General features: G+C 41.9%; 2 protein-coding genes across 2 annotated transcripts; one reads left to right on the top strand and one right to left on the bottom strand.

Moving 5' to 3' along the window:
- Positions 1 to 1,280: 1,280 nt before the first annotated feature.
- LOC115364989 (uncharacterized) lies at positions 1,281 to 3,968 on the top strand. The gene is made up of 4 exons (XM_030059699.1): positions 1,281 to 1,335; positions 1,437 to 1,506; positions 1,618 to 1,819; positions 2,400 to 3,968. The coding sequence occupies exons 1-4, from the start codon at positions 1,281 to 1,283 to the stop codon at positions 2,889 to 2,891; spliced, it is 819 nt and encodes a 272-aa protein (XP_029915559.1). The 3' UTR covers positions 2,892 to 3,968.
- A 1,756-nt stretch (positions 3,969 to 5,724) lies between these two features.
- ptgs1 (prostaglandin-endoperoxide synthase 1) lies at positions 5,725 to 16,238 on the bottom strand. Its single transcript, XM_030059698.1, has 11 exons — positions 16,232 to 16,238; positions 16,030 to 16,104; positions 13,408 to 13,524; positions 12,156 to 12,296; positions 10,513 to 10,656; positions 10,191 to 10,372; positions 10,006 to 10,089; positions 8,961 to 9,207; positions 7,745 to 8,031; positions 7,113 to 7,260; positions 5,725 to 6,074 (listed from the first exon to the last, which is right to left on the bottom strand). Exons 1-11 carry the CDS (start codon positions 16,236 to 16,238, stop codon positions 5,725 to 5,727), a joined length of 1,782 nt encoding a protein of 593 aa, XP_029915558.1.

The following is a 16,238-nucleotide window of genomic DNA, read 5'->3' as shown; positions in this document are numbered from 1 at the left end:
TTTCATCTCAAACACTGAACCACCAATAACTTACAGACAACCATCAGTGGTCAACAATCAGCTTACAAGTATCCAGTATTTACTCTACCAAAGTCAATCTCATTTGACAAAAGTGTCATCACATAAACAATTCCAGCATCAATTGCTTGAGCCACCGACACAATCCATAAAGCGTGATTCCCAGGTTCCTGATGTCCTTGCTGGATCTATACCAAGTCAAATCACTGTTCCTCTCACTGAGACAGCATTTTCCCAATTAAAGCTTTCCTTCACAAGGTCCCCTCACCTTCCTAAGCCAGTTCCATACTCTCTGACTCATACACAGAGTCCTGAAATTCAATCTGAGCTCCGTCCTTCAGATTCAGTCTCCTTGCCTTCAGCCCCACAAGCTGAGCTGTCTCATACGCATCTTCATCAACCTGTCTCCAAAAGTTCTTCTCCTCAAAGCCTCCAGGAGCTATCCTTAGTTCAGCATTCACAAACCGAGCTGCAGCAAAAGGACCATCACCAACCTTCACCAGTGTCCTCACAAATAGCTCAAAGTCATCTTGAAGATCACTTAACCCAAAGTCCCTTTCCCCAGTCCCAGCTTCAGCCATCTTCAATCCAGCATCATCCACCAAAACAACCGCAACCTTCTCCACACCATGGTCAATCTTTACCAATCAACCCTCAGCAATCCCAAAATCCGAGTCGCCCTTCTCCAACACAGCCTCAACTACTTTTAACTGTACCACTATCTCCTCAAATCCAACGTCAGCCATCTCCAGCCCAGCCTCGACCGCTGCGCACGCAAACACCGCTGCCACAAACTCCATCCCAAACCCAACCTAGAAACTCCCCTGAAGTCCAAACCTCTATCTCAACCATCCAGCCTCCTGTCCAGAGCTCCAACGTGCCCACTTCAGACCTTGAGGTTCCTGTTGTCCATCAGGTCACCACATCAGATGAGATACGTTCAAATGCCAGCCAGCAAGGTCGTCCAGCTCAGTCACCCAAATCCGCCAATAACACGGAGCTTACGGAGTGGCTGAAGAGGAACACTTCCCAATCTCCTATGACCAGGTAGGCTAAATTAAAAGGAGCTAAAGTTAGAGATCTTTTTTTTTCCCGTCATTATATTCATTGGCTTCAGTACATTAAATCAGCAACATTTGATTTTGTTTCTCTTACATGCCAGAGTGACACAACAGTCTCCATCATGGCTGCCAGTGCTTGAGAAACATGACATCCCCATTGTGGTGGGAGTGGGAGTGTCTCTTGCATTCATCTTCATCACCATGGGTTTCTACTCACTGGTTCAAAAGAATGAGCCTGCACCCACAAGCCGAGCAGGTCAGAGACCCTTCGTGCTTCTTCCCACTAAGTAATTGAAACCATTCAAATGATGAATTCTTGCAAGTTATTCTTAAAGTTTAAATACATGCTCTCCTCAGCTCAGAGGAATCTGGGTGTCCCCATACGACATGCTGAACGTCGAGCTGCAGGGAGAACATATGAAAACAGGTGTATACTGTGCACATGATATAATTTAATTGTGTTGATGCCCTCCACTTGTTTGCTTTACCACTGTTTAAATGACGTATTAAACCACAAAATGCTGTGTGTCACATCCAGAGCTTTTGAAGACGATGATTGCGTGGCCGTGATAGAGCAGAGCCCCAACACGGCTGATACTCGTGCCAGACCACCGGTCCCCAGCCTGGTCACAGTACAAATGGACCCCACCTCTGAGGACCTTCAGGAGGACACCCAGCTCCCACTGGATGACCACTCGATCACTGTGGAGACCTATCCAGAGCCCATCCTTGACACAGAGGTTAGATAACAGACAGACATGAAATAAGACAAACAACTGGATAAGAAATTGTTGATTTTTTCCATGGGACATTTTATGTGATATTATTTGGTAATTTGGTGCTTTTGAGGGACAGTTATATATATAAAAGTTATATGTATAAAATAACACATTTGCATTTGCAAGCAAATACTCAATCTGTGCCACTAATATTTGCTTTAGCTGCCTTCACACCACTGGAAACATGTAGCAGGCCTTAAAGAAGAAGACAATGGTGTTTTTCAGTGGTATTTTTCCCCATATGGTTCATTTTATCCCTTGATTGTTGCGGGGTTTTTTAAAGATATTGGTTGGTTAGCTTTTTTTTTGACATGGTAGCTCGATTGGGATCAGAATCAATCAACCAGTAACTTTATTTGTCCCCAGTAGAACTGACCTCAATTATGCTGTGTTACCGTAGTACCGTAGTTTTTCTATTTTTCAAGGGAAAGCAAAGTCTTGTTATTTCCTTACCCTGACACACACACACACACACACACACACACGCACATACAAACACACACAAAATAGCCACGATGAATTTTACACCTAACTATTTCAGATTGATCCTCCCCTGGAGGAGGAGAAGGGCTGCAGTCTGTCCCAGCCCAGCATCCAGCTGAAGTGTGTGGAGGACTGGGCGAGTAGTGGAGGAGACAACCATGGTCCCTGCCAGGATGCCCTGCCTCCTCCATCATCCTTGCCCTCCCACTCGCCTTCCCCCTCCCCACCTCCTGGGCGCGAGGAGGGCCTGCGTTCGTCATTGACCCTTCAGACTGCTGAGCCGTACGCAGCACCCGTCCACCACAGCCTCAGCATCTCCCACGGCACCCCTCCCCTTCTCATCTCTCACCACGTCTCCTTGGGGCTCACTACGGTTGCTGTGGATGTCCACTTTTACCCAACAGCCACCGCTGCGGTGGCAGTGGCCACCAGCACTCATATTAACTCTGTCGCTAACACCACTTCAGTGGCAGCACCTCTTTTTAACTCCCCATTGGCTAACAGCCAGGAGAATGACCAATCAGCTGCCAGAACGCATCAGAGTAAGTAAGTAAGAGCATCAGGAGTGAAGTTCCTGAACGTGCTGATATGACCAGCCTGATGGACAGCTCATCTCCTCGTGACTGATTACCATCCGCTCATCTGGTTACAGTGATGAAAATCTCTCATGAATTTGTGCAAACGAGGTAAAAGACCATCTTCAGCAGAAATAATATAAGCTCTGAGATAAAGTCACCTGAAGGACATTACTGTCCACATCTTTTTGTGGACATTTTTGTAAATATTTTTTTAGCTGTGGTACAACACTTTACTTCCTGTACCTTCCTGTGCTATCACTTGCTGTTTTATTACTGAATTTATTAATTATCATAGGCTTTTGTTGCAACAATTTTTAACTGTGGTAGATATTTTCAGGTCAGCTGGTGCTAGTCTTACTTTTACTATATCATTCTTTATTTTATTACTGAAACATGGCAGAACAAAACTGTTGTGCACAAATGGGTTTACTTTTGTTTTACTCTAGATGTCTTTACTCACTTGGATCATTCTTTATGTTGTAAAGTAACTTATGATGAGGTGAATGAGATGTATAGCCTTGAATCCTCCAGCAAACAGCCAAGGATAGAAACTATATAGATATAATATTGCAATTCATGTGGTTGTACACGGCCTGTTGAGGTGAGCTGTTATTTTCCTTGCATCAAGCTACTGACTGTTACATCTTTATTGAAACCAAAGGAAGCTGGAGTGGGGCTAATTCTCATGAGACTTTTACACAACAATCACAGACTAATCGATATCTTCATTGAACATTTTGTATTGTACGTAATTCAGACATGACCTTCACTTTCAAAGGTGTTGTTTTTTTTGTTTTGTAATGTTGTCTGTGGATGTAAAATATATTATTTCAAAGTGTTTACCATAATTATCTGCATACTGTAATGTAAAATAACCAATGTGATGGGAATTTGTTTTGCATCGGGTAAAGATAAGAATATGAAACAAGAAAGGGCATTTCAGAGATGAAACCTAAATCTGAAATTATGTAATTCTCACCTCTGGAGATATGGATGATTGCATGTTACGGACGATTGCATGGTGAGTCAGATGCAACGCGGATGCCTGAGTGAACTGTACCATTTGAAATCAATAAACATGGTTATTATTATTATTATTAAGGAGCCATTTTAACTTTATTTATCGGTTTCATTCCTGAAAGATCACACGTACAGATTCCATGAAACTCAATCAATCAATCAATAAATCTTTATTGATGTAGCACATTTCATTCCATGGCTGTAGCCCCATGTGCTGCACATGACAAAAACAAAAGCAAGCAAAAAGAGGGGAACAAAGGCACAAAAGAGCAAAACAACAAGTAAAAGTATGACGCAAAAATAGATGAATGAAACGGTAACACTTTACAATAAGAGTACAACAATTAATGTTAGTTAATCCCTTAATAAACATTAAGTAACAGGTAATAAACATTAAGTAACAGTTAACTAACCGTTAACTAATGTGTCTAAGAATCATGTACTAATGCTGTTCATGCTAAGGTATTAATTTATATGTTATTTAAGGGCTATTGTAGATATTATTAACATTAGTAAATGCCATAATAATAATTAACTAACAGTTAATTAACCATTACAGCATTAACTAACATTAACTAACGTTAATTGTTGTACTCTTATTGTAAAGTGTTTCCAATGAAACAACAAATGACGAGGCACGTCAAGTAAAAACCAGGCTAAATAAAGATAGACTAGGGCAACAGCATCTACAAACTGCCTCCTGTGCTTTTTTGCTGAATACTTTGGGACGATTAGGAGGCCAGCTGAAGAGGATCTGAGGGACCCATATATCTAAAAATGTACTTTCCAGGCCATTCGGTGATTTAAAACCAGTGAGAGAATTTTAAAACCAATTCAAAAACTAATATGCAGCTCATGCAATGACTTTAGAAAACGTGTTATGTATGTCCTCTGGCTGAACAAATTGTGGTCGGCCAACATTTTTTTTTTTTTTTTTTTTAGGTAAACTAAACAAGACAGCATCGCAGTAGTAAAGCCTAAAAGTGATAAAAGCATGCATTAGTTCCTCTGAGTCAGCCTGAGAGAGAAATGGTCTAATCTTAGCAATGCTTCCAGGATGATAAAAGGACTCTTTGGTGATGTTTCAAATGTGGGCGTCAAAACTAAGATAACCCCAAGGTTTGTGACCTGCTCCGTGGTGTGAAGGGCTAATGACTGATCTCTGTCTTGAGAATGAGCAGGCCTACACTGTCACGTGGATGTCACATTTTTTTTGACAGGCCCTCAGTTGAAAAAAGAAAACTGCAAGCGACTGGGTTGCTAAATTCGGAATGATTCGGGGTTCTCGTTTCATTTATGACCTTGTACGGCTACAATGTTTTGAACAGGCACATTGTGTTTTTGTTATCTGCCTGTTTCCTCCCACAGTCCAGCACTATGCACATCAGGTGGACTGATTCCTCTAAATTGCCCATAGCTGTGAATGTGTGTTTGTTTGTTTGTTTGTTTGTTTGTTTGTTACCACTACATGTGATGGACTCCTGGGTGTTTCCCTGCCCTCTGCCCAATGCACACTGAGATAAGCTCCGGCAACCGCAGCCCTTATGTTTGTTTTTACATTTAATTTCGGCAGTTGAAAACAATCAATTCATCAATTCAATCAATCATTTGTTTTAAGGAGATGTTTGAATTCTACATGAACATGAATGTGAAACCATAACAGCTGTTTTGCCAACCAAGGAAACAGTTAAATATTCATATCGTAATGATTGAGGATCCCACTGAAAAGAGTTATCTCACAGACAGTGACATGAGTTAAATCACAGATCAGCCTGCCAACAGTCGCTAAAGCTCAGTGGATGGTTGCCGTGGACGCGCCTCTTCCTTGGTGCGTGGGACGTGGTAGGCGACGTACGGACACCACTTGGTGTTGAGGCACACCAGTCTCTTCAGGGTCGCTTTGTTAACTATATCAAAGCCTTTCTGTCCTCCAAAGGTGCTGGGCTTCCAGTACTCAGGGGAGGAGATGGGGTTTCCCATCAGGCCTTTCAGGGAGAAAGGAGCGCCCATCTCCACGATACTCTCGCCAAATATGGCATTAGGGCGCGCCTTCTCCAGCATGAGGCCAGGGTAAAACTCCAAAGCGTCTATGTGACCGTAAGCCTCCTCCAACCCTTTGGCCATCTCCTTATCATCTGTTTTGAAGAGAGAAGCATAAACAGATCACAAAATAGCTATTTATTTACCTGTGACTACTTACTTTATTTCTTTGCTTATCTTAAAAGGTAATTAATTATGAATATTCCCAGTGGCGGTTCTGCCCATGTTGCCGCCCTGGGCGAAATTGCTTCCTTGCGCCTTGCGCCCCAGCGCGCACAGCGGACAGCGACACAGACAACATGGTTGATTATTGACTGCGCAATGCGGCCATTCGCCGGTAATCGCAGCATCAGGCGAGCCTACCTATTGGTTTACATATGCAACAATACATGTGTATTTGCTTAGACCCCAATATTAGAGGAGGGTGTTTTTTCAGGGCATTTTCAATGGAAAAAATATCGTCTTATTCAGGGACGGTTTTTGCTATAGGCAGTGTGGGCAACCGCCCAGGGCGCAATCTACTTAGGGGCGCACGAGAAAAAAAAATCGCCAGTTTTCTAGACTACCGTATTGACCCGCAATATGCCGTGGCACCATCAGTTGGCATCACGCGAGCCGGCCGCGGCACCAGCCAGTACCGCGCCCACCCGGTCAGGTCTGCTGGATCTGACAGGTGAGCAGCCTGATGCCAGCTGGTGCCGTGGCCGGCTCGCGGGGGCGGGGGGTTGGAGTAGTAACATGAAAGGGTGCAAGCCAGTAATTTCGCCTAGGGCGGCAACATAGGCAGAACCACCACTGGTCTTATATTCACATGAATACGGTTATAGAAAACTGCTTTGCAGCGCTGATGATTTTTTTTTTTTTTTTTTTTTGGCGCTCGTGCCGCCCCCCACGTGACATGAAAAAATGCCGCCCCGGGCGGCTGCCCGGTTCTCCTGTGCCTAAAACCGCTACTGAATATTCCTCTTTAAAATATGGTGTAGCAAATGCAATGCCACACAAAAAACAATCTTATGCCGCATAATTGAACTGCAATTATTATTATTATTATTTTTTTTTTAAAATTAGCAACATGTTCCTCTTCAAAATTGTTGCCTGGAGCAAATGTTATTCACAAGATTGGTACCACTCACCAGTGAATTCAGAAAAAGAGGCATATGGCTTGAGCTCAAACTTCTTCCTGTACTGGTTGAAGGGCTGCAATCGTAGATCTCTGGAATGTTTCGTGGCCGCCTCTGACACTCTGAGAATCATTGGGTGAAAATTTTTACCCCCTCCGATCTGGGAGACAGGCAAGAGAGATGAAGAATCATGCAAATGTACGACCTGCTGCCACCGCTGCACGATGTGTTAATTCAGACTTCTAAATGTGAAAGTTCACCATGAGGCTGCATGTGGTGTGCATAAGACATGCAGTATCTCTGCAATCATTTACAAGTCAGAGACAGAAGGTGAAAACAAACCTCAACTTCCTCAAAAGCACTTTAGATATGTCTAAATTTGTTGTAAAATAATGGTAATTAATAAGCACATAATTTGCAGTATTTCTATTGTAGTGTTTGTGTTCCATGTTGAAGCAGCAAGCATCTGTTCTGTATCTGTTTGCTCTTTTCATTTTGCATTTCTCTTACTCTCTCTGCGTTCTCTCTTTGCCAGCAAATTTATCATCCAGAAAAGCAATTCAGCCGTGCAGCAACAACCAGGAGCAACTGCATTAATATTAAATTCTTGCAAACAAAACTGGTGGTGGCTGGTACGCTACTACCTGTCCAGCAGGCTGTCGAGAGAAGGCGTCCACCATTTTCTCTATCCCGTAATGAAAGATGAGCGAGCTGTTGTGAAAGAACTGGGAGTAGGGGACGTCGTCTCCGTCGATGAGGAAGCTGTCAGGCATCAGGGAGTGCCAGTGGTAGAGGATGCAGAACTCCAGGGCGATGCGGTTGCTGTACTGGAACTGTTCCTTGAAGAGCAAGGCAGGGTCATACTTCAGCTGCAGATGGTAACCGCTAAGCTGCTGCACATACTCTTCAATCACAATGCGGATGATCTCCCCTGTGGGAAGAAAAACAAAAACAAAAACAAAAACGGACCGCTCACTCCATAACTGTTTGATGTCACTGACACCAATCTCATCAGCGGAGCCCACTCACTAAACCTGATTTTGTCACACTGAAAAATCTTTTAGCGGAGTTTCATGATGTCATCCAATTACAATGAAATCAAATCAGAGCAGATTTGCCCAAATTCAGCGTCCCTGAATGAATATAGATAGATAGATAGATTTTTATTGTCATTGCACAATCATATACGTATAATAATGCAACGAAATTAGTGCTCAGTCCTGAATATTCTGAAACTGAATATTCAAGTGCAAGCGGAGGACATAGGCCCTCTAGAAATACAGGCGACCATTAAAGATGTTATTCCCCATGAAAGATGCAGGAAGCTCTTCAATCAGTTGCAAGATGCAGCATTCATCTTCATGTTGATCTGAGTTGGAAATTTTGACCTTTAATTATAGCATCAGACCCATCAGTGTTTTTGTTTTTATAGGCACAATGCAGAGCCAAAATGGGTCATCCCCCCTGTTTTGCCAAAGTCAGACCCGTGATGTGGTCGTATGAATTAAGTGCTGATGCTGATCATTTCGATAAAGCAGTGGATGCAGCTGTGAAAGAACTTGGCCTAGATCTGCAAACCGAGCAAGACATGCCTGTTACTTTCAAAGAGATTTTTTTACATGTTGTATAGGTGCCATTTAATTTATATGGCACCTATACATATATTTTTACAAACTGAATCAGGTGTGATACACCTGTTGGCATTTCCTCTGTCTCAACAATGACAAGACACATTAGTAAAAAAAAAAAAAAGACACAAACAGTATATTTATGTCAGAGACCAGCTAGGATGAGACAAATTTCACTGTGTGGGTGACGAGAAAAAAAAAAAAAAACCAGAAAAAACAGAAAAGCCCTCACCAATGATGATGAGTCTGGCAGTTTGGAAGAGCTGCTCGTCGTCCCACGTGGGATGATCTGCTTTCAAGATGTCACAGACTCGGTTGTGCTCCCTCAGCCATAAGGTGGCGTACATACCAAGACCCGGCAGCGCGCCAAACACGTCGTTACCGATGGCCAGCTGCTGGTCAGTGGGGAAGTCTTCGGGATATTGCATGTACACAGGGACATCTGCTACGGAGGGGGGGTACATCTCACCGTTTACTAGCTGCCGACAAAAAAAAAAAAAAAAAAAAAAACAGTTATTCAACTGTGAGCAGAGCAAGTGCAAGTTTTTGGTGAGATTATGATGCAAAAGATGTTTATCAATCATTCTGTTTACACACAACAAAGTCTTGATGGAGTCTTGTACAGGTCAGGTCTTGTGCTGACTCATGAGTTTTATGCTGAGTAATTTAGAATTACTGCTTGCATGACTCATTTATATAATTACCACAACCGTAGTAGCTTCTACATAAGGATGGTTTGAGGAAGTCATATCTCGAAACCAAAAAGCCTTTCGTGATTTGAGGCATGGTTTAGAAAAGATAACAGAGTATCTGGATTGTCTTGCTTCAAATGCTTTCTACAGGAAAATGCATTCTCAGAATTGAATCTGTGGGAAGTCAGAATCTGACACAAGATCTGACACATTATCTGGGTTTTGTGAAAAGTCACACAAAGGAGACTAATCAGGAAAGCAGAGCACAACCAGACATAAAAAATAAAGCTCATTGGAAGTAATTTGAACTTCAGTGGATTGATAGAAAATTTTAAAATGACAAAATCTGTTATGAATTGATGGGTACTTGACACTGAAAAAAAAATCTGCTTTCTGTAATGTCATTGATATGATACTAAATGTTAATTAGATTTCAAATCAAACTAACAGCAGTAGAGTGTAATTAAAATTCATGAATCTTCAGTTTGCTTCTACTGTTGCAATCACTGGAAGTCAGACTGACTTTAGCTCAAAAACAGGCTAAAAAACTAATGTAAATGTCTAAATGCTGGCTTGAGAGTCCACCTGATATTTCATCTTTCCATCTTTGAGAAGGCGAAGCTGTAGCTGTCGCTCAAGGGTTTCTCCGTAGATGTTGCCAGCATCAACCTACAGCAGGTGGGTCACCGAAAAACACATTCATTTTTGATAAAAACTGTCAGTTTCCTGAAAGTAAATCAATCCATTACACTCTGCATCATCCATCTCACCCCATGTCCTAGACCCCTGGTAAATGCAGGTCCCAGTTTATAGTCGGTCATGAAGAACTGGTGGGTGAAGTGCTGAGCCATGAAGGCAAACATCAGGTTTGCTCCTTGGGGGTCCGCCCTGAATTTCCTCCTCTTAAAAAAACGCTCTACCAGCATTTTGGGATCAGGGAGAACCCGTTTTCCTTCACAGAGAAAGAGAGAGAAAGAGTGAGAGACAGCAGGGAGTTGTTAAGTGTCAGGTGTGATTTCCTTGGGAGCATAGCATTTGTGTTTAGTTATATGAAGGCCAAAGCCAACCCGCACCACCTGTGCAGACTTTCACCTTTTGTTCCCATGGGCAAAGGACAGTCCTCAGGAACAGGGGGCAGCATCCGGGTGTAGTAGGTGTGGTTGTAGTAGGCCTCCCAGCTGAGGTATCCATATTTAGAGTTGTAAGTCGGGGGGCTTGGGATGAGGTTGGTTCTCACTTTGGGAGGATAAAAGCACAGTTCTAACAAGGCACTGTTTGCAAACCCTTCTCCCTGTTGAGTGAGAAAATGTAGCGTGAATACATCGTCTGCATGAATATTTATGTTTGTGTTTGTGTGTGAGTTAACAAATGTGACAGTGATAACAGCTATCTCACTCATCTCACATTGCTTGTGTTGATGCATTACAGAAAGCGTGCTAACTCTCCTGAGGGAAAAAAATCATCCACAGCAAGTGGGACTCCAGCAAGAAAAACCTCATTGATGAAGCCCAAGATGTGGAACCACAGAAAGCTTTCTGCCAATTGCAGAGCAGAGAGAGAGACTGAGACTGAGACTGATTAGATGATGATGTGATTTTTTTATTTTTTTTTTTTTGCCAAATTCAGGTCAGCTAAACAGTCCTTTGAACAGTATTCAACTCAACTTGTCCAGAGTGCTGCAGCCTGCCTTGTCTTTAACTTCAAGTCTAAAGAGGTAAAGTCTTATCAGGGCGACGTTTTGATCTTTGTATTGTGTGTATTGAAATTTTTTGTCCTGCATCTGAAAAATCTGGCTGGATGTGCACACACTTGGTCCCTCTTTTGAAGTTTTGTCCAAAAATCTGAGCCCCAAAACCTCAGTTCTCCCTTCCCTGCAATGATCTGATGACTTGATGGCCTCAGCAACCAATTAGTGGAACAGTCTTCCCACCAGAGACCACTTCAGGGTAATTATCTAGCAAAGTGAATAGAAAACTTTCTATGTCCATCATTCCCAAACATCTCCTCTTCATGCCCTTGATAATGATAAACTGTTTAGCTCATACTTACGATTTCTCTTTGAGCATTTAAGGACATACAGGAATATGTTCCATCTGTTGGCAAAGCACTATGGCTTCTACCTTTGTCTCCATATTGGTTGCTTTTAATGCTGATGGTAAAGGAATGTAAGCATTTTCTTCTGTTGCATGGATACTCCAACACTATTACCTATTGCAGAGCTTGAGCTACTGGCACAGAAAAAAAAAATGAGTGAGCAGTATTTTAAAATGCAATGTGGTCACTTTGCACAAATATAAAAGCTATCAGAAAAGCCACAGCCGCTATTTAAGCAGCAGAAACTATCAGGGTGTTTGACTATATATAAGTGTGTGCATGTGTGTGTGTGTTTCCCCTTTTTTCTGATGAGAACAACCCATGAACTGCACATAAGACTGACATCACCTCGCCGTGCCTTGTCTATAGTAGGCCTGGAGTCGGCAATATGTGTGTCTCAACCCATCTGAACGTGTGTATGCATGCAAGATGGACATGATCCAAACTCCTGCCAATATGGCCAATCCAAACATTTACATGTTGTGAACATAACAGAGGAGAACTGAGGCAAATGGTGGAGAAACATTATGTATGTATGCACGCTTTACACATTCACACTGCATACTGTTTATAGAGGCATGGACTCCGAAAGACTTTTGCACACATTTCCTTTTTTACATTTGTTGCAGCCGGCCACCTACCCGTGAGGACCAATCTCATGAATGTGTCTCGCAGGAAAGAGTTGTTGATCATGTCCCAGATGAACTGGAAGTGGGTGAGGATGTAATGGACGATGTTAGGGTTGGGTTTCAGGAAGAGGCGAACCTTTGTCCAGAACTCCGCTACGGACAGAGATAGAGTGTTTAATGCGAGTCTGATATGCCAACCATGGGTCTGAAAGTTGAAAGCTCGAAAGCCCTGAAAGCTTGTAGTTCCTTTTCTTTCTTTCAAAGGTTCTGAAATTCATCATCCTACCTAAAACTAAAAAAAATGAACTCCAGGTCCAGTTTAACAAATTTAAGGAGAAAAGGATACATACTTTGAAGATGGTAAATGTGTAGCTTTCCATAATAAGTGACATGCAGTGGACAAGGATCCCAGATCTGATACATTTTGGACTAACATAAACGTAATAGTATCCAAAATCATAAGATACACAAAGTTGTCTGGGGGACGTCCAGAGAAATATTTGATTCTCCATAAGGTTTCGATTCTCATATCTGAGGAAAACTGGTCAAAATGACAGCTTGATTGTTGGGAAAAAATCTGCCAAGAGGATGAGATAATTTCACCGTTTCCAGTGCAGTTTAACCTTTTTTTTTTTAGTTTTACTAGACAGCTAGTTTTTAAGGTGGATATTGCTTGTACTGTATTGCATAAGTTTGTTCATTCGATATAAGTTATGACACTCCAAACTGTTGAGCGGTCCAACTGAACCAACCGAGAGGACAAGATTATGTTTGATGCAGCCCTGGACTGGACTGCACTTAATGGCAACTGCTCAGATTCAAATGATTTTCCAATTAATTGCTTGTTAAGCCATTGCCAAAACAGAAACATCCGTTGAAAATGATTAGGCACTATAACTCTGACTCATGCACTGCTACTAATGACTCACATCTTTTTTTGCCAGGAGAGGAAAAAGCCCCACTTGACAGGTCAGAAACTTTTTCCCGTGCGAGAGTCAGACAGGACACAAACATTTGTACTGGAGTATGTCTCCCTGGCAAGTTTAATCTTCACTCCAGCTGGATGAAATTGCAAATATTCTGCACAAACAAGCTATCAATTTACATCACAGCATTTCTCCTCTTTTCCTGTTCCCATAAATACCATGTTCTTTTGTGGTGTGGTGGGCCCTGTTCAACATAACATGGGACCCCTCTGACCCCTGATAACCCCATCATACCATATGCCCTCCTTAACATTGCTCTCTTTCTTGAGTTCACTTACGAATAGTGCAATTTTGCCCATAGTAGCCGGTGCGGGTGCAGTCACACTCGTAGCGGTCAGTGCCAAATCTCACACACACTCCGCCGTTGTCACAAGGATAGTAGCAACAGGGATTCACTGCAAACAGGGGAAAAGATTATCTTGTTATGTTCTTCCTTGTACAATAGTTATAAGGTGCAGCTCATGGTAAGTAAAGCTGAGCTGATGACGTTGTGTGGAAGAGGACTGTGTGTGCATGTGCAGAAAATTGCAGGGAGGCCTCTTAAAGCCCATATCCTCGGCCCTCCCTGTCAATGTCACAAGGCTTCCTGAATTCTTTCCTTCATGCTTGCAGAAGTCCATTGAGATAGTCTCACTGCAGTTTTTTTTCCACTCATCTGTGAACCAAGGAACAGATAAGCACATCCTTCCAAAGTTTCTCAGTGAACTGACATCAGAGATATGCCCTCCCCACTCTAAAAAAGCATGAATGCATGCACGTTGCAACACTATTCATATATCCTCAAAGGCAAATGAATATCATTTTTGGCTTTATTTCTATTTTTTATTTTATTTGATTTATATGTAAACCATGATATACTTCTGACATTGTGGTTCTGTTCCAGGGGAGTCAGCTGACTTGGCTCCGGCTCCACTCAGACATGCAAATGGATATTCAGATTCACATAATTGCATAATTTGGCCTCCAAATGCATCTGTAGCATGAGTTCCCATTCAAATTTTGGCTACGCAGGCTATTCTGTGATTCTACAGAGTGCAGAAGCTACAGCTGCCGTCTCCCAACACTCCTAATTTAATTCTGGGTGATTTTAACCATTGTTCGCTGGACAAAACCCTCAGGAGATTTTATAAATACGCCTCTTGTCCCACCAGACACGGCAAGGTAGGATCAATGCTATGGCCGGATTAAAGGAGCCTACAAATCCATACCACCGTTAATCATGATGGATCACAGGTGAAACTCTCTGAGCTAAACTTTTTACCAAAGGAGATTAAGCATGAAATAAGGATGCCCAATTTGTATTTGAAAAAAAAGGTTGAAAGTAAACAGAGAAATAAAAATTTAGGCTCAACTTGGGACAGTGTCATAACCAAGAAAACGGAAAATAAAGACGGTTTAGGGGCCTTCGCATCAGACATGGCGATGGCACGGGAGTTCATCGGAGAGAGCATAGAATGTAGTTTCTGTCAAAATGATGGATGGTGACCTTTGACCTCAACCCATCCTCTGGGGTGACCCTTTCGACTAATCTAAAGACTTCAAGATTATAGATAACCAATGAAAAAAGTCAGCGAGGCGACATTTTACTTTATCCACGCAACTTCATATAAAAGCACTTAGAGCATAGCTAAAATCCATGCTAGATTGCTGTTTGTGGACTTCTCATGTTTTCAACACCACACAGCTCCCCCTCCTGGTGCAGAAGCTCACAAAGCGCTTTGCGTTGGATGTTAACATCGTGGGCTGGATTTTTGGCTTCCTCGCGAACAGGACTCTCTAGACTGACTATAGTGAATTCGACAACTATCACACTGTGTGACGTTTGACATGTGCATTGATTTCAGATGTCACCACCCAACTCCTGCAAACACTATAATAAACTGTCAAGATGTTGATGATTGTTATAATTGGCAATAAGATTACCTTTTTTTGTCTGAGGAAGCTAGCCAAATTCCAGGTTGATAAATCCCTGATGACACTGTTTCATAAAACTTTCCTTGAGTCAGTTTTTACTTTTTCTTTTATACACTGCTATGCACCACTTAAACAGGAAAAACTCATTAACAAGGGCAATGACAGTCAGCAACAAAATAATTCAGCTGAGAAGTCTACCTGAACTGTACAACAAACAGCTGTTGAAGAAAGCAGAATCCGTTGTATCTGACAGTACGCACCAACTTGACCTCAAATTCCCACCTCAGAAAAGCATCTGCCAAGACTCAGAGATACAAATTCTCTTTCATAATTTCTACAATCTCACTGCTCAGCTCTTAAAGGAACAGGAACCACCCTCATATCTCCAACCATGCCCGTTTCTCTCATCTGTTTCAACTAATATTTTAACATTTGTACTTCATGTGTTCATCTTTTACTCCTGCATTTATGTGTTTTCCTATTCATGTGTGCTTATGTATGTGTGGTTTTAATTTTGTGTCTCCCACCCTGTGTTGTTTTTATTGCTACTGCAGCAGAACCAAATGCCCCTACTAGTCCTGCTATGTAAATGTCTAAATTTACCTGTTGTGTAAATTGACTGATTTACCTGAGTTCACGTGCAATTCAGGATAATTGTTGCATAAATTATAGTCTGAATGTGCCTGTGGCAGCATACAGTCTCATTTGAAAATGGGAATTATTACAGTAAGCCTCTTAATTGACTGTCTTACATCATATTGATCAAAGTGGAGAATCAAGGCTTTGATCTTCAAGTAAGACTGTGAAACTGGCTCCTGTCTGTCCTGATGTAATGAATTTAGCAAAATACAGGCATTTTAAACCATCCACCTGACAGTAGATGATAGCCGAGCCGAGCCGCGCAGATAGCCTACATGAGGATATTAAAAAAAAAAAAAAAAAAAAAAAAACGAAAGGAAGAAAAAAGGAAAGCGAAATCTGCTTACCAACACTTTCAGCTGTACATGATGACATCCCCAGCAGCAGTAGAAGGATAAATAAGATGGACACCAGGCTAAACGCTGAAAAAAATAACATTTTTTTCCTCTCTCAGTTTAACGTTTGCATTTTTAAACCATGTATTTTTGTTAAAGCACCATTTCATATATTTAATTTTACACAATCCATGTAGAGGAACGACTGACTTACCCTTCAT

The sequence above is a fragment of the Myripristis murdjan genome, chromosome 9, assembly GCF_902150065.1.
Source record: "Myripristis murdjan chromosome 9, fMyrMur1.1, whole genome shotgun sequence".
NCBI lineage: Eukaryota > Metazoa > Chordata > Actinopteri > Holocentriformes > Holocentridae > Myripristis > Myripristis murdjan.
Note: the sequence above shows the minus strand (reverse complement) of the source record. Positions and strands in the feature narration are given on the sequence as shown.